The 22,017-nt window shown below is 46.2% G+C and overlaps 1 protein-coding gene across 1 annotated transcript in view; it reads left to right on the plus strand.

The window, feature by feature from the left end:
- Positions 1–1,761: 1,761 nt before the first annotated feature.
- Positions 1,762–22,017, plus strand: part of LOC132397485 (voltage-gated potassium channel subunit beta-3-like) — a 47,874-nt gene continuing 27,618 nt past the window's right edge. The window contains exon 1 of the mRNA XM_059976314.1: positions 1,762–1,780. Within this exon, the coding sequence (XP_059832297.1) occupies positions 1,762–1,780 (19 nt within the window). The remainder of the gene's footprint in view (positions 1,781–22,017) is intronic.

The raw sequence follows: 22,017 nt of genomic DNA on the forward strand, positions 1-22,017 counted from the left end.
AGATGAAAGCCTGTAGCTGGATGATCGTTTCAGGGGCAGTACCCTGGAGCCATGTTTCCAACAGAATGAACACATAGCTGTAACTGAGAGTCACATGAGTCAAGAATTAGAAGCAGTTAAATACCCCCAGGTTCTCCATGAACTAATGAAACTGTGAATGAAGTTGGATTGGCATGGAAAGGCCTTTTTGTTTTCCTGATAAATTATGGGGGAATAAACATCCTGGGAACAACTGGGGTACAGAGAGAATGAGTCAGGAGGAATAATTCCTCAAAGTATGATGAAGAGGAGGTGGAATCTGCATGGATCTCCCACAAACTCTTCTGTCAAGGTCTGCAGACAGGTGAGGTGACCAGTGCAGGCCAAGGGCCAGTCTCACTGGACACACCAGTTGGCACAGTCACAGCCTCCCAGATCAGAAACCTGGGTTCAATCCCCGACTCTATGTGTGTGTGTGTGTGTGTGTCTGTGTATCTGCAAATGTGTCCTTGATTATCTCTGTGTGTGTATGTATGTGTATTTGTGTGTGTGTATGTCTGTGTTGCATGAATGTGTTTATCTGTGAGCATGTGTGTATGTTTGTGTGTTTATCTGTGTTTCTGTGTGTGTGCATGCATGTGTGTCTGTGAGTGTGAGAGTGTGTGTGTATGGGTGTGCCTGTGTGTGTGAGTGCATGTATGAGTGTGCATGCTCTATGCGTGTATATATGTCTCTCAGTGTAAGTGTGTGTGCACGTGAATGTGTGTGTGTATGTGTGTGTGTATGTGTGTAAGCATGCATGTCCATATGTTTATGTGTGTGTCTATGTGTGTGTGTGTGTGTGTGTGTGTGTGTGTGTGGGGGGGGGTGTGTGTGTCTGTGTGTGTGTGTGTGTGTGTGTGGGGGGGGTGTGTGTGTGTGTGTGTGTGTGTGTGTGTGTGTGTGTCTGTGTGTGTGTGTGTGTGTGTGTGTGTGTGTGTGTGTGTGTGTGTGTGTGTGTGTGTGTGTGTGAGTGTGTGTGTGTGTGGAGTTTGAAAGTTCTCCCTGTGACTTTGGGTTTCTTTGGGTGCTCCTGCCTTTGTTTTAAGATTGATTATAAGATGTGAAATATCACTATTCTCTCTGTGCATTGATTAATGAATAAGGAATAAAACATAGAACATGACAGGACAGTACAGCCCCTTCAGCCCACAATGTTGTGCTAACGTCTTAACCCACTCAATGATCAATCTAACCATTCCCTCCTATATAACCCTCCATTTTTGGTACATCCATGTTATTTACTGTAAGTGTTCCAGGTGTGTCTGTCTCTAGCACCACCCCGACAGTCCGCTCCAGACACATCACTACTCTCTGACTCCTCTCCTAAACTTTCTTCAAATTACCGACAATTACTTTTCTCAGCCTCCTGACAGCTCTACAATGTATCCAGTGATTTCATCAGTGCAAAGGCATTTCAAGTAAAAAACTCAAAAAAGATTAGAGGAAAGTTTGTGGAGGAATGGAATTGCACTGACAGCCAGTACAGAAAGGATGGGCCAAATGCCCCTCCCATAACGAAGTGTGACTCACCTCCTGGGACATACGTACAGATCCAGGGGATCTGACTGCAGAGGAGTTGGTGCCTGGACGTTTGGGAGGCACCGCATATCAGTGAAACTGGGCACGGTGACTGTTACTTTAAATAGGGAGAGCCTGTCTCGCACAGGCACAGGGTCACACTATTTCCATTTATGACTGATTTCCAGGCAATCGTAACTCACAGAGGGATGTTGAGCAACAATGGGACGGGATCCAAGCAGTGGGAGAAGGAACAGGAATAGCTGAAAGAATTCAGCAGTGCGGAGAGAGCCTTCCCATCCCTTCGGGCTGCTTGCTCGTCAGTTGCATCAACTCTCGCCCACACGGCTTCACTCATCCTCGACAAGTGGGAGCTGGGGAGTCCTGCATCTGGTAAAGGCACAACACAAACGATAGGGTAAGGGATTCACAGCACACAATCAGGCCCTTCAGCTTAGCGAGTCCATGCTGCTCCCTTCCAATCTGTTGGCATTGATATTGGTTTATTATTGTTACATGTAGCGAGATACAGATAAAGTTTGCTGACTGCTTATGCAGATGAAGTCATTACTCACTGCATTGAGCGGGAAAAAGTAAAACAGTAATAAAATGCAGAATAAAATGTAAAAGCAACTGAAAAGTATGCAGTGCAGGCTAATGATGAAGAGCAAAATCGTAATAAGGCAACACAGACTAAATCCCTCCAAACTTCCCATACGTATCCCTATCCAAACTTTCCGTCCCTGTACCTATCCAAACTTCCCATCCCTGTACCAATCCAAACTTCCCATCCCTGTACCTATCCAAACTTCCCATCCCTGTAACTATCCAAACTACCCATCCCTGAACCAATCCAAAATTCCCATCCATGTACCTATCCAAACTTCCCATCCCTGTGCCTATCAAACATCCCATCCCTCCACCTATCCAAACTTCACATCCCTGTACCTATCCAAACTTCACATCCCTGTACCTATCCAAATTTCACATCCCTGTACCCATCCAAACTTCACATCCCTGTAACTTTCCAAAATTCCCATCCATGTACCCAGCCAAACTTCCCATCGCTATAACTATCCATACTTCCCATCCGTGTACCCAGCCAAACTTCCCATCGCTTTACCTATCCAAACTTCCCATCGCTGTACCTATCCAAACTTCCCATCAGTGTCCCTATGCAAACTTCCCATTCGTGTACCTATCCAAACTTCCCATCCCTGTACCTATCCAAACTTCCCATCACTGAACCTATCCAAACTTCCCATCCATATACCTATCCAAACTTCCCATCCGTGTACCTATCCAAACTTCCATTCCCTGTACCTATCCAAACTTACCATCCCTGTACCTATCCAAACATGCCATCCGTGTACCTATCAAACATCCCATACCTCCATCTATCCAAACATCCCATACCTCCATCTATCCAAACTTCCCATCCCTGTACCTATCCAAACTTTCCATCCCTGTACCTATCCAAACTTCACATCCCTGTAACTTTCCAAAATTCCCTTCCATGTACCCAGCCAAACTTCCCATCGCTATAACTATCCATACTTCCCATTCGTGTACCCAGCCAAACTTCCCATCGCTTTACCTATCCAAACTTCCCATCCCTGTACCTATCCAAACTTCCCATCACTGAACCTATCCAAACTTCCCATCCATATACCTACCCAAACTTCCCATCCGTGTACCTATCCAAACTTCCCATCCCTGTACCTATCCAAACTTACCATCCCTGTACCTATCCAAACATCCCATCCGTGTACCTATCAAACATCCCATACCTCCATCTATCCAAACATCCCATACCTCCATCTATCCAAACTTCCCATCCCTGTACCTATCCAAACTTCACATCCCTGTACCTATCCAAACTTCCCATCCCTGTACCTATCCAAACTTCCCATCCCTGTACCTATCCAAACTTTCCATCCCTGTACCTATCCAAACTTCCCATCCCTGTACCTATCTGAACTTCCCAGCACTGTACCTATCCAAAATTCCCATCCATGTACCTATCCAAACTTCCCATTCGTGTACCTATCCAAACTTCCCATCACTGTACCTATCCAAACTTCCAATCCCTGAACCTATCCAAACTTCCCATCCGTGTACCTAGACAAACTTCCCATCCGTGTACCTATCCAAACTTCCCATCTCTGTACCTATCCACACTTCCCATCCCTGAAACTATCCAAAATTCCCATCCCTGTAACTATCCAAACTTCCCATCTGTGTACCCAGCCAACCTTCCCATCGCTGTACCTATCCAATATTCCCATCCCTGTACCTATCCAAACTTCCCATCCGTGTACCTATCCAAACTAACCATCCCTGTACCTATCCAAACTTCCCGTCCGTCTACCTACCAAACTTCCCATCCCCGTACCTATCCAAACTTACCATCCCTGTACCTATCCAAACTTCCCATCCCTGAACCTATCCAAAACTTCCCATCCATGTACCAATCCAAACTTCCCATCCGTGTACCTATCCAAACTTCCCATACCTGTACCTATCCAAACTTCCCATCCATCTACCATTCCAAACTTCCCATCCCTGTACCTATCCAAACTTCCAATCTGTGTACCTATCAAACAAACCATCCCTCCACCTATCCAAACTTCCCATCCATGTACCTATCCAAACTTCCATCCCTGTGCCTATCCAAACTTCCCAGCCCTGTACCAATCCAAAATTCCCATGCATGTACCTATCCAAACTTCGAATCCCTGTACGTATCCAAACTTCCAATCTCTGTCCCTATCCAAAATTCCCATCCCTGTACCTATACAAACTTCCCATCCCCATAACTATCCAAACTTGCCATCCGTGTACCCAGCCAAACTGCTCATCGCTGTACCTATCCAAACTTCCCATCCCTGTACCTATCCAAACGTCCCATCCTTGTACCTATCCAAACTTCCCATCCGTGTACCTATCCAAACTAATCATCCCTGTACCTATCCAAACTTCCCATTCGTCTACCCATCCAAACTTCCCATCCCTATACCTATCCAAACTTCCCATCCCTGAACCTATCCAAACTTCCCATCCGTGCACCTATCCAAACTTCCCATCCGTGTATCTATCCAAACTAACCATCACTGTACCTACCCAAACTACGCATTCGTGTACCTATCCAAACTTCCCATCCCTGTACCTATCCAAACTAACCATCCATGTACCTATCCAAACTTGCCATCCATGTACCGATGCAAACTTCCCATCCCTGAACCTATGCAAACTTCCCATTCGTGTACCTATCCAAACTTCCCATCCGTGTACCTATCCAAACTAACCATCCCTGTACCTATCCAAACTTCCCATCCGTGTACCTATCCAAATTTCCCATCCCTGTACCTATCCAAACTTCCCATCACTGAACCTATCCAAACTTCCCATCCATATACCTATCCAAACTTCCCATCCGTGTACCTATCCAAACATCCCATCCCAGTACCAATCCAAACATCCCATCCGTGTACCTATCAAACATCCCATCCCTCCACCTATCCAAACTTCCCATCCATGTACCTATCCAAACTTCCCATCCCTGTACCTATACAAACTTCCCATCCCTGTACCTATCCAACCTTCCCATTCATGCAACTATCCAAACTTCCCATCCCTGTACCTATCCGAACTTCCCATCCCTGTACCTATCCAAACTTCCCATCCGTGTAACTATCCAAACTAACCATCCCTGTTCCTATCCAAACTTCACATCCCTGAACCTATTCAAACTTCCCATCTGTGTACCTATCCAAGCTTCCCATCCGTGTTCCTATCCAAACTTCCCATCCCTGTACCAATCCAAACACCATACCTGTACCTATCCAAACTTCCCATCGGTGTACCTATCAAACATCCCATCCCTCCACCTATCCAAACTTCACATCCCTGTACCTATCCAAACTTGCCATCCCTGTACCTATCCAAACTTCCCATCCCTGTACCTATCCAAACTTCACATCCCTGTAACTTTCCAAAATTCCCATCCATGTACCCAGCCAAACTACCCATCGCTATAACTATCCATACTTCCCATCCGTGTACCCAGCCAAACTTCCCATCGCTTTACCTATCCAAAATTCACATCACTGTACCTATCCAAACTTCTCATCGCTGTACCTATCCAAACTTCCCATCCCGGTACCTATCCAAACTTCCCATACGTGTACCTATCCAAACTTCCCATCCCTGTACCTATCCAAACTTCCCATCCCTGAACCTATGCAAACTTCCCATCACTGAACCAATCCAAACTTCCCATCCATATACCTATCCAAACTTCCCATCCCTGTACCTATCCAAAATTACCATCCCTGTACCTATCCAAACATCCCATCCGTGTACCTATCAAACATCCCATACCTCCATCATTCCAAACATCCCATACCTCCATCTATCCAAACTTCCCATCCCTGTACCTATCCAAACTTCCCATCCCTGTACCTATCCAAACTTACCATCCCTGTACCTATCCAAACATCCCATCCGTGTACCTATCAAACATCCCATGCCTCCATCTATCCAAACATCCCATACCTCCATCTATCCAAACTTCCCATCCCTGTACCTATCCAAACTTCCCATCCCTTTACCTATCCAAACTTCCCATCCCTGTACCTATCCAAACTTTCCATCCCTGTACCTATCCAAACTTCCCATCCCTGTACCTATCTGAACTTCCCAGCACTGTACCTATCCAAAATTCCCATCCATGTACCTATCCAAACTTCCCATTCGTGTACCTATCCAAACTTCCCATCACTGAACCTATCCAAACTTCCAATCCCTGAACCTATCCAAACTTCCCATCCGTGTACCTAGACAAACTTCCCATCCGTGTACCTATCCAAACTTCCCATCTCTGTACCTATCCACACTTCCCATCCCTGAAACTATCCAAACTTCCCATCCCTGTAACTATCCAAACTTCCCATCTCTGTACACAGCCAACCTTCCCATCGATTTACCTATCCAAAATTCCCATCCCTGTACCTATCCAAACTTCCCATCCGTGTACCTATCCAAACCAACCATCCCTGTACCTATCCAAACTTCCCGTCCGTCTACCTATCCAAACGTCCCATCGGTGTACCTCTCCAAACTTCCCATCCCTGTACCTATCCAAATTTCCCATCACTGAACCTATCCAAACTTCCCATTAATATACCTATCCAAACTTCCCATCCGTGTACCTAACCAAACTTCCCATCCCTGTACCTATCCAAACTTCCCATCCCTGTACCTATCCAAACATCCCATCCGTGTACCTATCAAACATCCCATCCCTCCACCTATCCAAACTTCCCATCCCTGTACCTATCCAAACTTCCCATCCCTGTACCTATCCAACCTTCCCATTCATGCCCCTATCCAAACTTCCCATCCCTGTACCTATCCGAACATCCCATCCCTGTACCTATCCAAACTTCCCATCCGTGTAACTATCCAAACTAACCATCCCTGTACCTATCCAAACTTCCCGTCCGTCTACCTATCCAAACTTCCCATCCCCGTACCCATCCAAGCTTCCCATCCCTGTACCTATCCAAACTTCCCATCCCTGAACCTATCCAAAACTTCCCATCCGTGTACCTATCCAAACTTCCCATCCATGTACCTATCCAAACTACCCATCCCTGTACCTATCCAAACTTCCCATCCGTCTACCATTCCAAACTTCCCATCCCTGTAACTATCCAAACTAAAAATCCGTGTCCCTATTCAAACTTCCCATCCGTCCACCTATCCAAACTTCCCATCCATGTACCTATCCAACCTTCCCATCCCTGTAACTATCCAAATATCCCATCCGTGTACCCAGCCAAACTTCCCATCGCTGTACCTATCCAAACTTCCCATCACTGTACCTATCCAAACTTCCCATCCGTGTATCTATCCAAACTAACCATCCCTGTACCTATCCAAACTTCCCGTCCATCTACCTATCCAAACTTCCCATTCCCGTACCTATTCAAACTTCCCATCCCTGTACCTAACCAAACCTCCCATTCCTGAACCTATCCAAAACTTCCCATCTGTGTACCTATCCAAACTTCCCATCCGTGTACCTATCCAAACTTCCAATCTGTGTACCTATCAAACAACCCATCCCTCCACCTATCCAAACTTCCCATCCATGTACCTACCCAACCTTCCCATCCCTGTGCATATCCAAACTTCCCAGCCCTGTACCTATCCAAAATTCCCATCCATGTACCTATCCAAACTTCAAATCCCTGTACGTATCCAAACTTCCAATCTCTGTCCCTATCCAAAATTCCAATCCGTGTACCTATACAAACTTCCCATCCCCATAACTATCCAAACCTCCCATTCGTCTACCCATCCAAACGTCCCATCCCTATACCTATCCAAACTTCCCAACCCTGAACCTATCCAAACTTCCCATCCATATACCTATCCAAACTTCCCATCCGTGTACCTATCCAAACTTCCCATCCCTGTACCTATCCAAACTTCCCATCCATGTACCTATCCAACCTTCCCATCCCTGTAACTATCCAAACATCCCATCCGTGTACCCAGCCAAACTTCCCATCGCTGTACCTATCCAAACTTCCCATCACTGTACCTATCCAAACTTCCCATCCGTGTATCTATCCAAACTAACCATCCCTGTACCTATCCAAACTTCCCGTCCATCTACCTATCCAAACTTCCCATTCCCGTACCTATCCAAACTTCCCATCCCTGTACCTATCCAAACCCCCCATTCCTGAACCTATCCAAAACTTCCCATCTGTGTACCTATCCAAACTTCCCATCCGTGTACCTATCCAAACTTCCAATCTGTGTACCTATCAAACAACCCATCCCTCCACCTATCCAAACTTCCCATCCATGTACCTACCCAACCTTCCCATCCCTGTGCATATCCAAACTTCCCAGCCCTGTACCTATCCAAAATTCCCATCCCTGTACCTATCCAAACTTCCCATCCGTGTCCCTATCCAAACTACCCATCCCTGTACCTATCCAAACTTCCCATCACTGTACCTATCCAAACATCCCATCCGTGTATCTATCCAAACTAACCATCCCTGTACCTATCCAAACTTCCCGTCCATCTACCTATCCAAACTTCCCATTCCCGTACCTATCCAAACTACCCATCCCTGTACCTATCCAAACTTCCCATCCCTGAACCTATGCAAACTTCCCATCACTGAACCAATCCAAACTTCCCATCCCTGTACCTATCCAAACTTCCAATCTCTGTCCCTATCCAAAATTCCAATCCCTGTACCTATACAAACTTCCCATCCCCATAACTATCCAAACCTCCCATTCGTCTACCCATCCAAACGTCCCATCCATCTACCATTCCAAACTTCCCATCCGTCCACCTATCCAAACTTCCCATCCATGTACCTATCCAACCTTCCCATCCATGTACCTACCCAACCTTCCCATCCCTGTGCATATCCAAACTTCCCAGCCCTGTACCTATCCAAAATTCCCATCCCTGTACCTATCCAAACTTCCCATCCGTGTCCCTATCCAAACTACCCATCCCTGTACCTATCCAAACTTCCCATCACTGTACCTATCCAAACATCCCATCGCTGTACCTATCCAAACTTCCCATCACTGTACCTATCCAAACATCCCATCCGTGTATCTATCCAAACTAACCATCCCTGTACCTATCCAAACTTCCCGTCCATCTACCTATCCAAACTTCCCATTCCCGTACCTATCCAAACTTCCCATCCCTGTACCTATCCAAACCTCCCATTCCCGAACCTATCCAAAACTTCCCATCTGTGTACCTATCCAAACTTCCCATACGTGTACCTATCCAAACTTCCAATCTGTGTACCTATCAAACAACCCATCCCTCCACCTATCCAAACTTCCCATCCATGTACTTACCCAACCTTCCCATCCCTGTGCATATCCAAACTTCCCAGCCCTGTACCTATCCAAAATTCCCATCCATGTACCTATCCAAACTTCAAATCCCTGTACGTATCCAAACTTCCAATCTCTGTCCCTATCCAAAATTCCAATCCCTGTACCTATACAAACTTCCCATCCCCATAACTATCCAAACCTTCCATTCGTCTACCCATCCAAACGTCCCATCCCTATACCTATCCAAACTTCCCAACCCTGAACCTATCCAAACTTCCCATCCATATACCTATCCAAACTTCCCATCCGTGTACCTATCCAAACTTCCCATCCCTGTACCTATCCAAACTTCCCATCCCTGTACCTATACAAACATCCCATCCGTGTACCTATCAAACATCCCATCCCTCCACCTATCCAAACTTCCCATCCCTGTACCTATCCAAACTTCCCATCCCTGTACCTATCCAAACTTGCCATCCGTGTAACTATCCAAACTAACCATCCCTGTACCTATCCAAACTTCCCGTCCGTCTACCTATCCAAACTTCCCATCCCCATACACATCCAAGCTTCCCATCCCTGAACCTATCCAAACTTCCCATCCCTGAACCTATTCAAAACTTCCCATCCGGGTACCTATCCAAACTTCCCATCCGTGTACCTATCCAAACTACCCATCCCTGTACCTATCCAAACTTCCCATCCGTCTACCATTCCAAACTTCCCATCCCTGTAACTATCCAAACTTCAAATCCGTGTACCTATCCAAACTTCCCATCCCTGTACCTATCCAAACTTCCCATCCCCATAACTATCCAAACTTGCCATCCGTGTACCCAGCCAAACTTCTCATCCCAGTGCCTATCCAAACGTCCCATCCTTGTACCTATCCAAACTTCCCATCCGTGTACCTATCCAAACTAATCATCCCTGTAACTATCCAAACATCCCATCCGTGTACCCAGCCAAACTTCCCATCGCTGTACCTATCCAAACTTCCCATCACTGTACCTATCCAAACTTCCCATCCGTGTATCTATCCAAACTAACCATCGCTGTACCTATCCAAACTTCCCATCCCTGTACCTATCCAAACTTCCCATCCGTGTATCTATCCAAACTAACCATCCCTGTACCTAACCAAACCTCCCATTCCTGAACCTATCCAAAACTTCCCATCTGTGTACCTATCCAAACTTCCCATCCGTGTACCTATCCAAACTTCCAATCTGTGTACCTATCAAACAACCCATCCCTCCACCTATCCAAACTTCCCATCCATGTACCTACCCAACCTTCCCATCCCTGTACATATCCAAACTTCCCAGCCCTGTACCTATCCAAAATTCCCATCCATGTACCTATCCAAACTTCAAATCCCTGTACGTATCCAAACTTCCAATCTCTGTCCCTATCCAAAATTCCAATCCCTGTACCTATACAAACTTCCCATCCCCATAACTATCCAAACCTCCCATTCGTCTACCCATCCAAACGTCCCATCCCTATACCTATCCAAACTTCCCAACCCTGAACCTATCCAAACTTCCCATCCATATACCTATCCAAACTTCCCATCCGTGTACCTATCCAAACTTCCCATCCCTGTACCTATCCAAACTTCCCATCCGTGTACCTATCCAACCTTCCCATCCCTGTAACTATCCAAACATCCCATCCGTGTACCCAGCCAAACTTCCCATCGCTGTACCTATCCAAACTTCCCATCACTGTACCTATCCAAACTTCCCATCCATCTACCTATCCAAACTTCCCATTCCCGTACCTATCCAAACTTCCCATCCCTGTACCTATCCAAACCCCCCATTCCTGAACCTATCCAAAACTTCCCATCTGTGTACCTATCCAAACTTCCCATCCGTGTACCTATCCAAACTTCCAATCTGTGTACCTATCAAACAACCCATCCCTCCACCTATCCAAACTTCCCATCCATGTACCTACCCAACCTTCCCATCCCTGTGCATATCCAAACTTCCCAGCCCTGTTCCTATCCAAAATTCCCATCCCTGTACCTATCCAAACTTCCCATCCGTGTCCCTATCCAAACTACCCATCCCTGTACCTATCCAAACTTCCCATCACTGTACCTATCCAAACATCCCATCCGTGTATCTATCCAAACTAACCATCCCTGTACCTATCCAAACTTCCCGTCCATCTACCTATCCAAACTTCCCATTCCCGTACCTATCCAAACTTCCCATCCCTGTACCTATCCAAACTTCCCATCCCTGAACCTATGCAAACTTCCCATCACTGAACCAATCCAAACTTCCCATCCCTGTACCTATCCAAACTTCCAATCTCTGTCCCTATCCAAAATTCCAATCCCTGTACCTATACAAACTTCCCATCCCCATAACTATCCAAACCTCCCATTCGTCTACCCATCCAAACGTCCCATCCATCTACCATTTCAAACTTCCCATCCGTCCACCTATCCAAACTTCCCATCCATGTACCTATCCAACCTTCCCATCCCTGTAACTATCCAAACATCCCATCCGTGTACCCAGCCAAACATCCCATCGCTGTACCTATCCAAACTTCCCATCACTGTACCTATCCAAACATCCCATCCGTGTATCTATCCAAACTAACCATCCCTGTACCTATCCAAACTTCCCGTCCATCTACCTATCCAAACTTCCCATTCCCGTACCTATCCAAAATTCCCATCCCTGTACCTATCCAAACCTCCCATTCCTGAACCTATCCAAAACTTCCCATCTGTGTACCTATCCAAACTTCCCATCCGTGTACCTATCCAAACTTCCAATCTGTGTACCTATCAAACAACCCATCCCTCCACCTATCCAAACTTCCCATCCATGTACCTACCCAACCTTCCCATCCCTGTGCATATCCAAACTTCCCAGCCCTGTACCTATCCAAAATTCCCATCCATGTACCTATCCAAACTTCAAATCCCTGTACGTATCCAAACTTCCAATCTCTGTCCCTATCCAAATTTCCAATCCCTGTACCTATACAAACTTCCCATCCCCATAACTATCCAAACCTTCCATTCGTCTACCCATCCAAACGTCCCATCCCTATACCTATCCAAACTTCCCAACCCTGAACCTATCCAAACTTCCCATCCATATACCTATCCAAACTTGCCATCCGTGTACCTATCCAAACTTCCCATCCCTGTACCTATCCAAACTTCCCATCCCTGTACCTATACAAACATCCCATCCGTGTACCTATCAAACATCCCATCCCTCCACCTATCCAAACTTCCCATCCCTGTACCTATCCAAACTTCCCATCCCTGTACCTATCCAAACTTGCCATCCGTGTAACTATCCAAACTAACCATCCCTGTACCTATCCAAACTTCCCGTCCGTCTACCTATCCAAACTTCCCATCCCCATACACATCCAAGCTTCCCATCCCTGAACCTATCCAAACTTCCCATCCCTGAACCTATCCAAAACTTCCCATCCGTGTACCTATCCAAACTTCCCATCCGTGTACCTATCCAAACTACCCATCCCTGTACCTATCCAAACTTCCCATCCGTCTACCATTCCAAACTTCCCATCCCTGTAACTATCCAAACTTCAAATCCGTGTACCTATCCAAACTTCCCATCCCTGTACCTATCCAAACTTCCCATCCCCATAACTATCCAAACTTGCCATCCGTGTACCCAGCCAAACTTCTCATCCCAGTGCCTATCCAAACGTCCCATCCTTGTACCTATCCAAACTTCCCATCCGTGTACCTATCCAAACTAATCATCCCTGTACCTATCCAAACTTCCCATTTGTGTACCTATCCAAACTTCCCATTCATTTACCTATCCAAACTTCCCATCCCTGTACCTATCCAAACATCCCAGCCGTGTACCTATCCAAACTTCCCATCACTGAACCTATCCAAACTTCCCATCCATATACCTATCCAAACTTCCCATCCGTGTACCTATCCAAACTTCCATTCCCTGTACCTATCCAAACTTACCATCCCTGTACCTATCCAAACATGCCATCCGTGTACCTATCAAAGATCCCATACCTCCATCTATCCAAACATCCCATACCTCCATCTATCCAAACTTCCCATCCCTGTACCTATCCAAACTTTCCATCCCTGTACCTATCCAAACTTCACATCCCTGTAACTTTCCAAAATTCCCTTCCATGTACCCAGCCAAACTTCCCATCGCTATAACTATCCATACTTCCCATCCGTGTACCCAGCCAAACTTCCCATCGCTTTACCTATCCAAACGTCCCATCCTTGTACCTATCCAAACTTCCCATCCGTGTACCTATCCAAACTAATCATCCCTGTAACTATCCAAACATCCCATCCGTGTACCCAGCCAAACTTCCCATCGCTGTACCTATCCAAACTTCCCATCACTGTACCTATCCAAACTTCCCATCCGTGTATCTATCCAAACTAACCATCCCTGTACCTATCCAAACTTCCCGTCCATCTACCTATCCAAACTTCCCATTCCCGTACCTATTCAAACTTCCCATCCCTGTACCTAACCAAACCTCCCATTCCTGAACCTATCCAAAACTTCCCATCTGTGTACCTATCCAAACTTCCCATCCGTGTACCTATCCAAACTTCCAATCTGTGTACCTATCAAACAACCCATCCCTCCACCTATCCAAACTTCCCATCCATGTACCTACCCAACCTTCCCATCCCTGTGCATATCCAAACTTCCCAGCCCTGTACCTATCCAAAATTCCCATCCATGTACCTATCCAAACTTCAAATCCCTGTACGTATCCAAACTTCCAATCTCTGTCCCTATCCAAAATTCCAATCCCTGTACCTATACAAACTTCCCATCCCCATAACTATCCAAACCTCCCATTCGTCTACCCATCCAAACGTCCCATCCCTATACCTATCCAAACTTCCCAACCCTGAACCTATCCAAACTTCCCATTCGTCTACCCATCCAAACTTCCCATCCGTGTACCTATCCAAACTTCCCATCCCTGTACCTATCCAAACTTCCCATCCATGTACCTATCCAACCTTCCCATCCCTGTAGCTATCCAAACATCCCATCCGTGTACCCAGCCAAACTTCCCATCGCTGTACCTATCCAAACTTCCCATCACTGTACCTATCCAAACTTCCCATCCATCTACCTATCCAAACTTCCCATTCCCGTACCTATCCAAACTTCCCATCCCTGTACCTATCCAAACCCCCCATTCCTGAACCTATCCAAAACTTCCCATCTGTGTACCTATCCAAACTTCCCATCCGTGTACCTATCCAAACTTCCAATCTGTGTACCTATCAAACAACCCATCCCTCCACCTATCCAAACTTCCCATCCATGTACCTACCCAACCTTCCCATCCCTGTGCATATCCAAACTTCCCAGCCCTGTTCCTATCCAAAATTCCCATCCCTGTACCTATCCAAACTTCCCATCCGTGTCCCTATCCAAACTACCCATCCCTGTACCTATCCAAACTTCCCATCACTGTACCTATCCAAACATCCCATCCGTGTATCTATCCAAACTAACCATCCCTGTACCTATCCAAACTTCCCGTCCATCTACCTATCCAAACTTCCCATTCCCGTACCTATCCAAACTTCCCATCCCTGTACCTATCCAAACTTCCCATCCCTGAACCTATGCAAACTTCCCATCACTGAACCAATCCAAACTTCCCATCCCTGTACCTATCCAAACTTCCAATCTCTGTCCCTATCCAAAATTCCAATCCCTGTACCTATACAAACTTCCCATCCCCATAACTATCCAAACCTCCCATTCGTCTACCCATCCAAACGTCCCATCCATCTACCATTTCAAACTTCCCATCCGTCCACCTATCCAAACTTCCCATCCATGTACCTATCCAACCTTCCCATCCCTGTAACTATCCAAACATCCCATCCGTGTACCCAGCCAAACATCCCATCGCTGTACCTATCCAAACTTCCCATCACTGTACCTATCCAAACATCCCATCCGTGTATCTATCCAAACTAACCATCCCTGTACCTATCCAAACTTCCCGTCCATCTACCTATCCAAACTTCCCATTCCCGTACCTATCCAAACTTCCCATCCCTGTACCTATCCAAACCTCCCATTCCTGAACCTATCCAAAACTTCCCATCTGTGTACCTATCCAAACTTCCCATCCGTGTACCTATCCAAACTTCCAATCTGTGTACCTATCAAACAACCCATCCCTCCACCTATCCAAACTTCCCATCCATGTACCTACCCAACCTTCCCATCCCTGTGCATATCCAAACTTCCCAGCCCTGTACCTATCCAAAATTCCCATCCATGTACCTATCCAAACTTCAAATCCCTGTACGTATCCAAACTTCCAATCTCTGTCCCTATCCAAATTTCCAATCCCTGTACCTATACAAACTTCCCATCCCCATAACTATCCAAACCTTCCATTCGTCTACCCATCCAAACGTCCCATCCCTATACCTATCCAAACTTCCCAACCCTGAACCTATCCAAACTTCCCATCCATATACCTATCCAAACTTCCCATCCGTGTACCTATCCAAACTTCCCATCCCTGTACCTATCCAAACTTCCCATCCCTGTACCTATACAAACATCCCATCCGTGTACCTATCAAACATCCCATCCCTCCACCTATCCAAACTTCCCATCCCTGTACCTATCCAAACTTACCATCCCTGTACCTATCCAAACATGCCATCCGTGTACCTATCAAAGATCCCATACCTCCATCTATCCAAACATCCCATACCTCCATCTATCCAAACTTCCCATCCCTGTACCTATCCAAACTTTCCATCCCTGTACCTATCCAAACTTCACATCCCTGTAACTTTCCAAAATTCCCTTCCATGTACCCAGCCAAACTTCCCATCGCTATAACTATCCATACTTCCCATCCGTGTACCCAGCCAAACTTCCCATCGCTTTACCTATCCAAACGTCCCATCCTTGTACCTATCCAAACTTCCCATCCGTGTACCTATCCAAACTAATCATCCCTGTAACTATCCAAACATCCCATCCGTGTACCCAGCCAAACTTCCCATCGCTGTACCTATCCAAACTTCCCATCACTGTACCTATCCAAACTTCCCATCCGTGTATCTATCCAAACTAACCATCCCTGTACCTATCCAAACTTCCCGTCCATCTACCTATCCAAACTTCCCATTCCCGTACCTATTCAAACTTCCCATCCCTGTACCTAACCAAACCTCCCATTCCTGAACCTATCCAAAACTTCCCATCTGTGTACCTATCCAAACTTCCCATCCGTGTACCTATCCAAACTTCCAATCTGTGTACCTATCAAACAACCCATCCCTCCACCTATCCAAACTTCCCATCCATGTACCTACCCAACCTTCCCATCCCTGTGCATATCCAAACTTCCCAGCCCTGTACCTATCCAAAATTCCCATCCATGTACCTATCCAAACTTCAAATCCCTGTACGTATCCAAACTTCCAATCTCTGTCCCTATCCAAAATTCCAATCCCTGTACCTATACAAACTTCCCATCCCCATAACTATCCAAACCTCCCATTCGTCTACCCATCCAAACGTCCCATCCCTATACCTATCCAAACTTCCCAACCCTGAACCTATCCAAACTTCCCATTCGTCTACCCATCCAAACTTCCCATCCGTGTACCTATCCAAACTTCCCATCCCTGTACCTATCCAAACTTCCCATCCATGTACCTATCCAACCTTCCCATCCCTGTAGCTATCCAAACATCCCATCCGTGTACCCAGCCAAACTTCCCATCGCTGTACCTATCCAAACTTCCCATCACTGTACCTATCCAAACTTCCCATCCATCTACCTATCCAAACTTCCCATTCCCGTACCTATCCAAACTTCCCATCCCTGTACCTATCCAAACCCCCCATTCCTGAACCTATCCAAAACTTCCCATCTGTGTACCTATCCAAACTTCCCATCCGTGTACCTATCCAAACTTCCAATCTGTGTACCTATCAAACAACCCATCCCTCCACCTATCCAAACTTCCCATCCATGTACCTACCCAACCTTCCCATCCCTGTGCATATCCAAACTTCCCAGCCCTGTTCCTATCCAAAATTCCCATCCCTGTACCTATCCAAACTTCCCATCCGTGTCCCTATCCAAACTACCCATCCCTGTACCTATCCAAACTTCCCATCACTGTACCTATCCAAACATCCCATCCGTGTATCTATCCAAACTAACCATCCCTGTACCTATCCAAACTTCCCGTCCATCTACCTATCCAAACTTCCCATTCCCGTACCTATCCAAACTTCCCATCCCTGTACCTATCCAAACTTCCCATCCCTGAACCTATGCAAACTTCCCATCACTGAACCAATCCAAACTTCCCATCCCTGTACCTATCCAAACTTCCAATCTCTGTCCCTATCCAAAATTCCAATCCCTGTACCTATACAAACTTCCCATCCCCATAACTATCCAAACCTCCCATTCGTCTACCCATCCAAACGTCCCATCCATCTACCATTTCAAACTTCCCATCCGTCCACCTATCCAAACTTCCCATCCATGTACCTATCCAACCTTCCCATCCCTGTAACTATCCAAACATCCCATCCGTGTACCCAGCCAAACATCCCATCGCTGTACCTATCCAAACTTCCCATCACTGTACCTATCCAAACATCCCATCCGTGTATCTATCCAAACTAACCATCCCTGTACCTATCCAAACTTCCCGTCCATCTACCTATCCAAACTTCCCATTCCCGTACCTATCCAAACTTCCCATCCCTGTACCTATCCAAACCTCCCATTCCTGAACCTATCCAAAACTTCCCATCTGTGTACCTATCCAAACTTCCCATCCGTGTACCTATCCAAACTTCCAATCTGTGTACCTATCAAACAACCCATCCCTCCACCTATCCAAACTTCCCATCCATGTACCTACCCAACCTTCCCATCCCTGTGCATATCCAAACTTCCCAGCCCTGTACCTATCCAAAATTCCCATCCATGTACCTATCCAAACTTCAAATCCCTGTACGTATCCAAACTTCCAATCTCTGTCCCTATCCAAATTTCCAATCCCTGTACCTATACAAACTTCCCATCCCCATAACTATCCAAACCTTCCATTCGTCTACCCATCCAAACGTCCCATCCCTATACCTATCCAAACTTCCCAACCCTGAACCTATCCAAACTTCCCATCCATATACCTATCCAAACTTCCCATCCGTGTACCTATCCAAACTTCCCATCCCTGTACCTATCCAAACTTCCCATCCCTGTACCTATACAAACATCCCATCCGTGTACCTATCAAACATCCCATCCCTCCACCTATCCAAACTTCCCATCCCTGTACCTATCCAAACTTCCCATCCCTGTACCTATCCAAACTTGCCATCCGTGTAACTATCCAAACTAACCATCCCTGTACCTATCCAACCTTCCCGTCCGTCTACCTATCCAAACTTCCCATCCCCATACACATCCAAGCTTCCCATCCCTGAACCTATCCAAACTTCCCATCCCTGAACCTATCCAAAACTTCCCATCCGTGTACCTATCCAAACTTCCCATCCGTGTACCTATCCAAACTTCCCATCCCTGAACCTATCCAAACTTCCCATCCCTGAACCTATCCAAAACTTCCCATCCGTGTACCTATCCAAACTTCCCATCCCTGTACCTATCCAAACTTCCCATCCCCATAACTATCCAAACTTGCCATCCGTGTACCCAGCCAAACTTCTCATCCCAGTGCCTATCCAAACGTCCCATCCTTGTACCTATCCAAACTTCCCATCCGTGTACCTATCCAAACTAATCATCCCTGTACCTATCCAAACTTCCCATTTGTGTACCTATCCAAACTTCCCATTCATTTACCTATCCAAACTTCCCATCCCTGTACCTATCCAAACATCCCATCCGTGTACCTATCCAAACTTCCCATCACTGAACCTATCCAAACTTCCCATCCATATACCTATCCAAACTTCCCATCCGTGTACCTATCCAAACTTCCATTCCCTGTACCTATCCAAACTTACCATCCCTGTACCTATCCAAACATGCCATCCGTGTACCTATCAAAGATCCCATACCTCCATCTATCCAAACATCCCATACCTCCATCTATCCAAACTTCCCATCCCTGTACCTATCCAAACTTTCCATCCCTGTACCTATCCAAACTTCACATCCCTGTAACTTTCCAAAATTCCCTTCCATGTACCCAGCCAAACTTCCCATCGCTATAACTATCCATACTTCCCATCCGTGTACCCAGCCAAACTTCCCATCGCTTTACCTATCCAAACTTCCCATCGCTGTACCTATGCAAACTTCCCATTCGTGTACTTATCCAAACTTCCCATCCCTGTACCTATCCAAACTTCCCATCACTGAACCTATCCAAACTTCCCATCCATATACCTACCCAAACTTCCCATCCGTGTACCTATCCAAACTTCCCATCCCTGTACCTATCCAAACTTACCATCCCTGTACCTATCCAAACATCCCATCCGTGTACCTATCAAACATCCCATACCTCCATCTATCCAAACATCCCATACCTCCATCTATCCAAACTTCCCATCCCTGTACCTATCCAAACTTCACATCCCTGTACCTATCCAAACTTCCCATCCCTGTACCTATCCAAACTTCCCATCCCTGTACCTATCCAAACTTTCCATCCCTGTACCTATCCAAACTTCCCATCCCTGTACCTATCTGAACTTCCCAGCACTGTACCTATCCAAAATTCCCATCCATGTACCTATCCAAACTTCCCATTCGTGTACCTATCCAAACTTCCCATCACTGTACCTATCCAAACTTCCAATCCCTGAACCTATCCAAACTTCCCATCCGTGTACCTAGACATACTTCCCATCCGTGTACCTATTCAAACTTCCCATCTCTGTACCTATCCACACTTCCCATCCCTGAAACTATCCAAAATTCCCATCCCTGTAACTATCCAAACTTCCCATCTGTGTACCCAGCCAACCTTCCCATCGCTGTACCTATCCAATATTCCCATCCCTGTACCTATCCAAACTTCCCATCCGTGTACCTATCCAAACTAACCATCCCTGTACCTATCCAAACTTCCCGTCCGTCTACCTACCAAACTTCCCATCCCCGTACCTATCCAAACTTACCATCCCTGTACCTATCCAAACTTCCCATCCCTGAACCTATCCAAAACTTCCCATCCATGTACCTATCCAAAATTCCCATCCGTGTACCTATCCAAACTTCCCATACCTGTACCTATCCAGACTTCCCATCCATCTACCATTCCAAACTTCCCATCCCTGTACCTATCCAAACTTCCAATCTGTGTACCTATCAAACAAACCATCCCTCCACCTATCCAAACTTCCCATCCATGTACCTATCCAAACTTCCATCCCTGTGCCTATCCAAACTTCCCAGCCCTGTACCAATCCAAAATTCCCATGCATGTACCTATCCAAACTTCGAATCCCTGTACGTATCCAAACTTCCAATCTCTGTCCCTATCCAAAATTCCCATCCCTGTACCTATACAAACTTCCCATCCCCATAACTATCCAAACTTGCCATCCGTGTACCCAGCCAAACTGCTCATCGCTGTACCTATCCAAACTTCCCATCCCTGTACCTATCCAAACTTCCCATCCGTGTAACTATCCAAACTAACCATCCCTGTTCCTATCCAAACTTCACATCCCTGAACCTATCCAAACTTCCCATCTGTGTACCTATCCAAGCTTCCCATCCGTGTTCCTATCCAAACTTCCCATCCCTGTCCCAATCCAAACACCATACCTGTACCTATCCAAACTTCCCATCCGTGTACCTATCAAACATCCCATCCCTCCACCTATCCAAACTTCACATCCCTGTACCTATCCAAACTTGCCATCCCTGTACCTATCCAAACTTCCCATCCCTGTACCTATCCAAACTTCACATCCCTGTAACTTTCCAAAATTCCCATCCATGTACCCAGCCAAACTACCCATCGCTATAACTATCCATACTTCCCATCCGTGTACTCAGCCAAACTTCCCATCGCTTTACCTATCCAAAATTCACATCCCTGTACCTATCCAAGCTTCCCATCCCTGAACCTATGCAAACTTCCCATCACTGAACCAATCCAAACTTCCCATCCATATACCTATCCAAACTTCCCATCCCTGTACCTATCCAAAATTGCCATCCCTGTACCTATCCAAACATCCCATCCGTGTACCTATCAAACATCCCATACCTCCATCATTCCAAACATCCCATACCTCCATCTATCCAAACTTCCCATCCCTGTACCTATCCAAACTTCCCATCCCTGTACCTATCCAAACTTACCATCCCTGTACCTATCCAAACATCCCATCCGTGTACCTATCAAACATCCCATGCCTCCATCTATCCAAACATCCCATACCTCCATCTATCCAAACTTCCCATTCCTGTACCTATCCAAACTTCCCATCCCTTTACCTATCCAAACTTCCCATCCCTGTACCTATCCAAACTTTCCATCCCTGTACC

This window comes from Hypanus sabinus, chromosome 7 (assembly GCF_030144855.1).
Source record: "Hypanus sabinus isolate sHypSab1 chromosome 7, sHypSab1.hap1, whole genome shotgun sequence".
Classification (NCBI taxonomy): domain Eukaryota; kingdom Metazoa; phylum Chordata; class Chondrichthyes; order Myliobatiformes; family Dasyatidae; genus Hypanus; species Hypanus sabinus.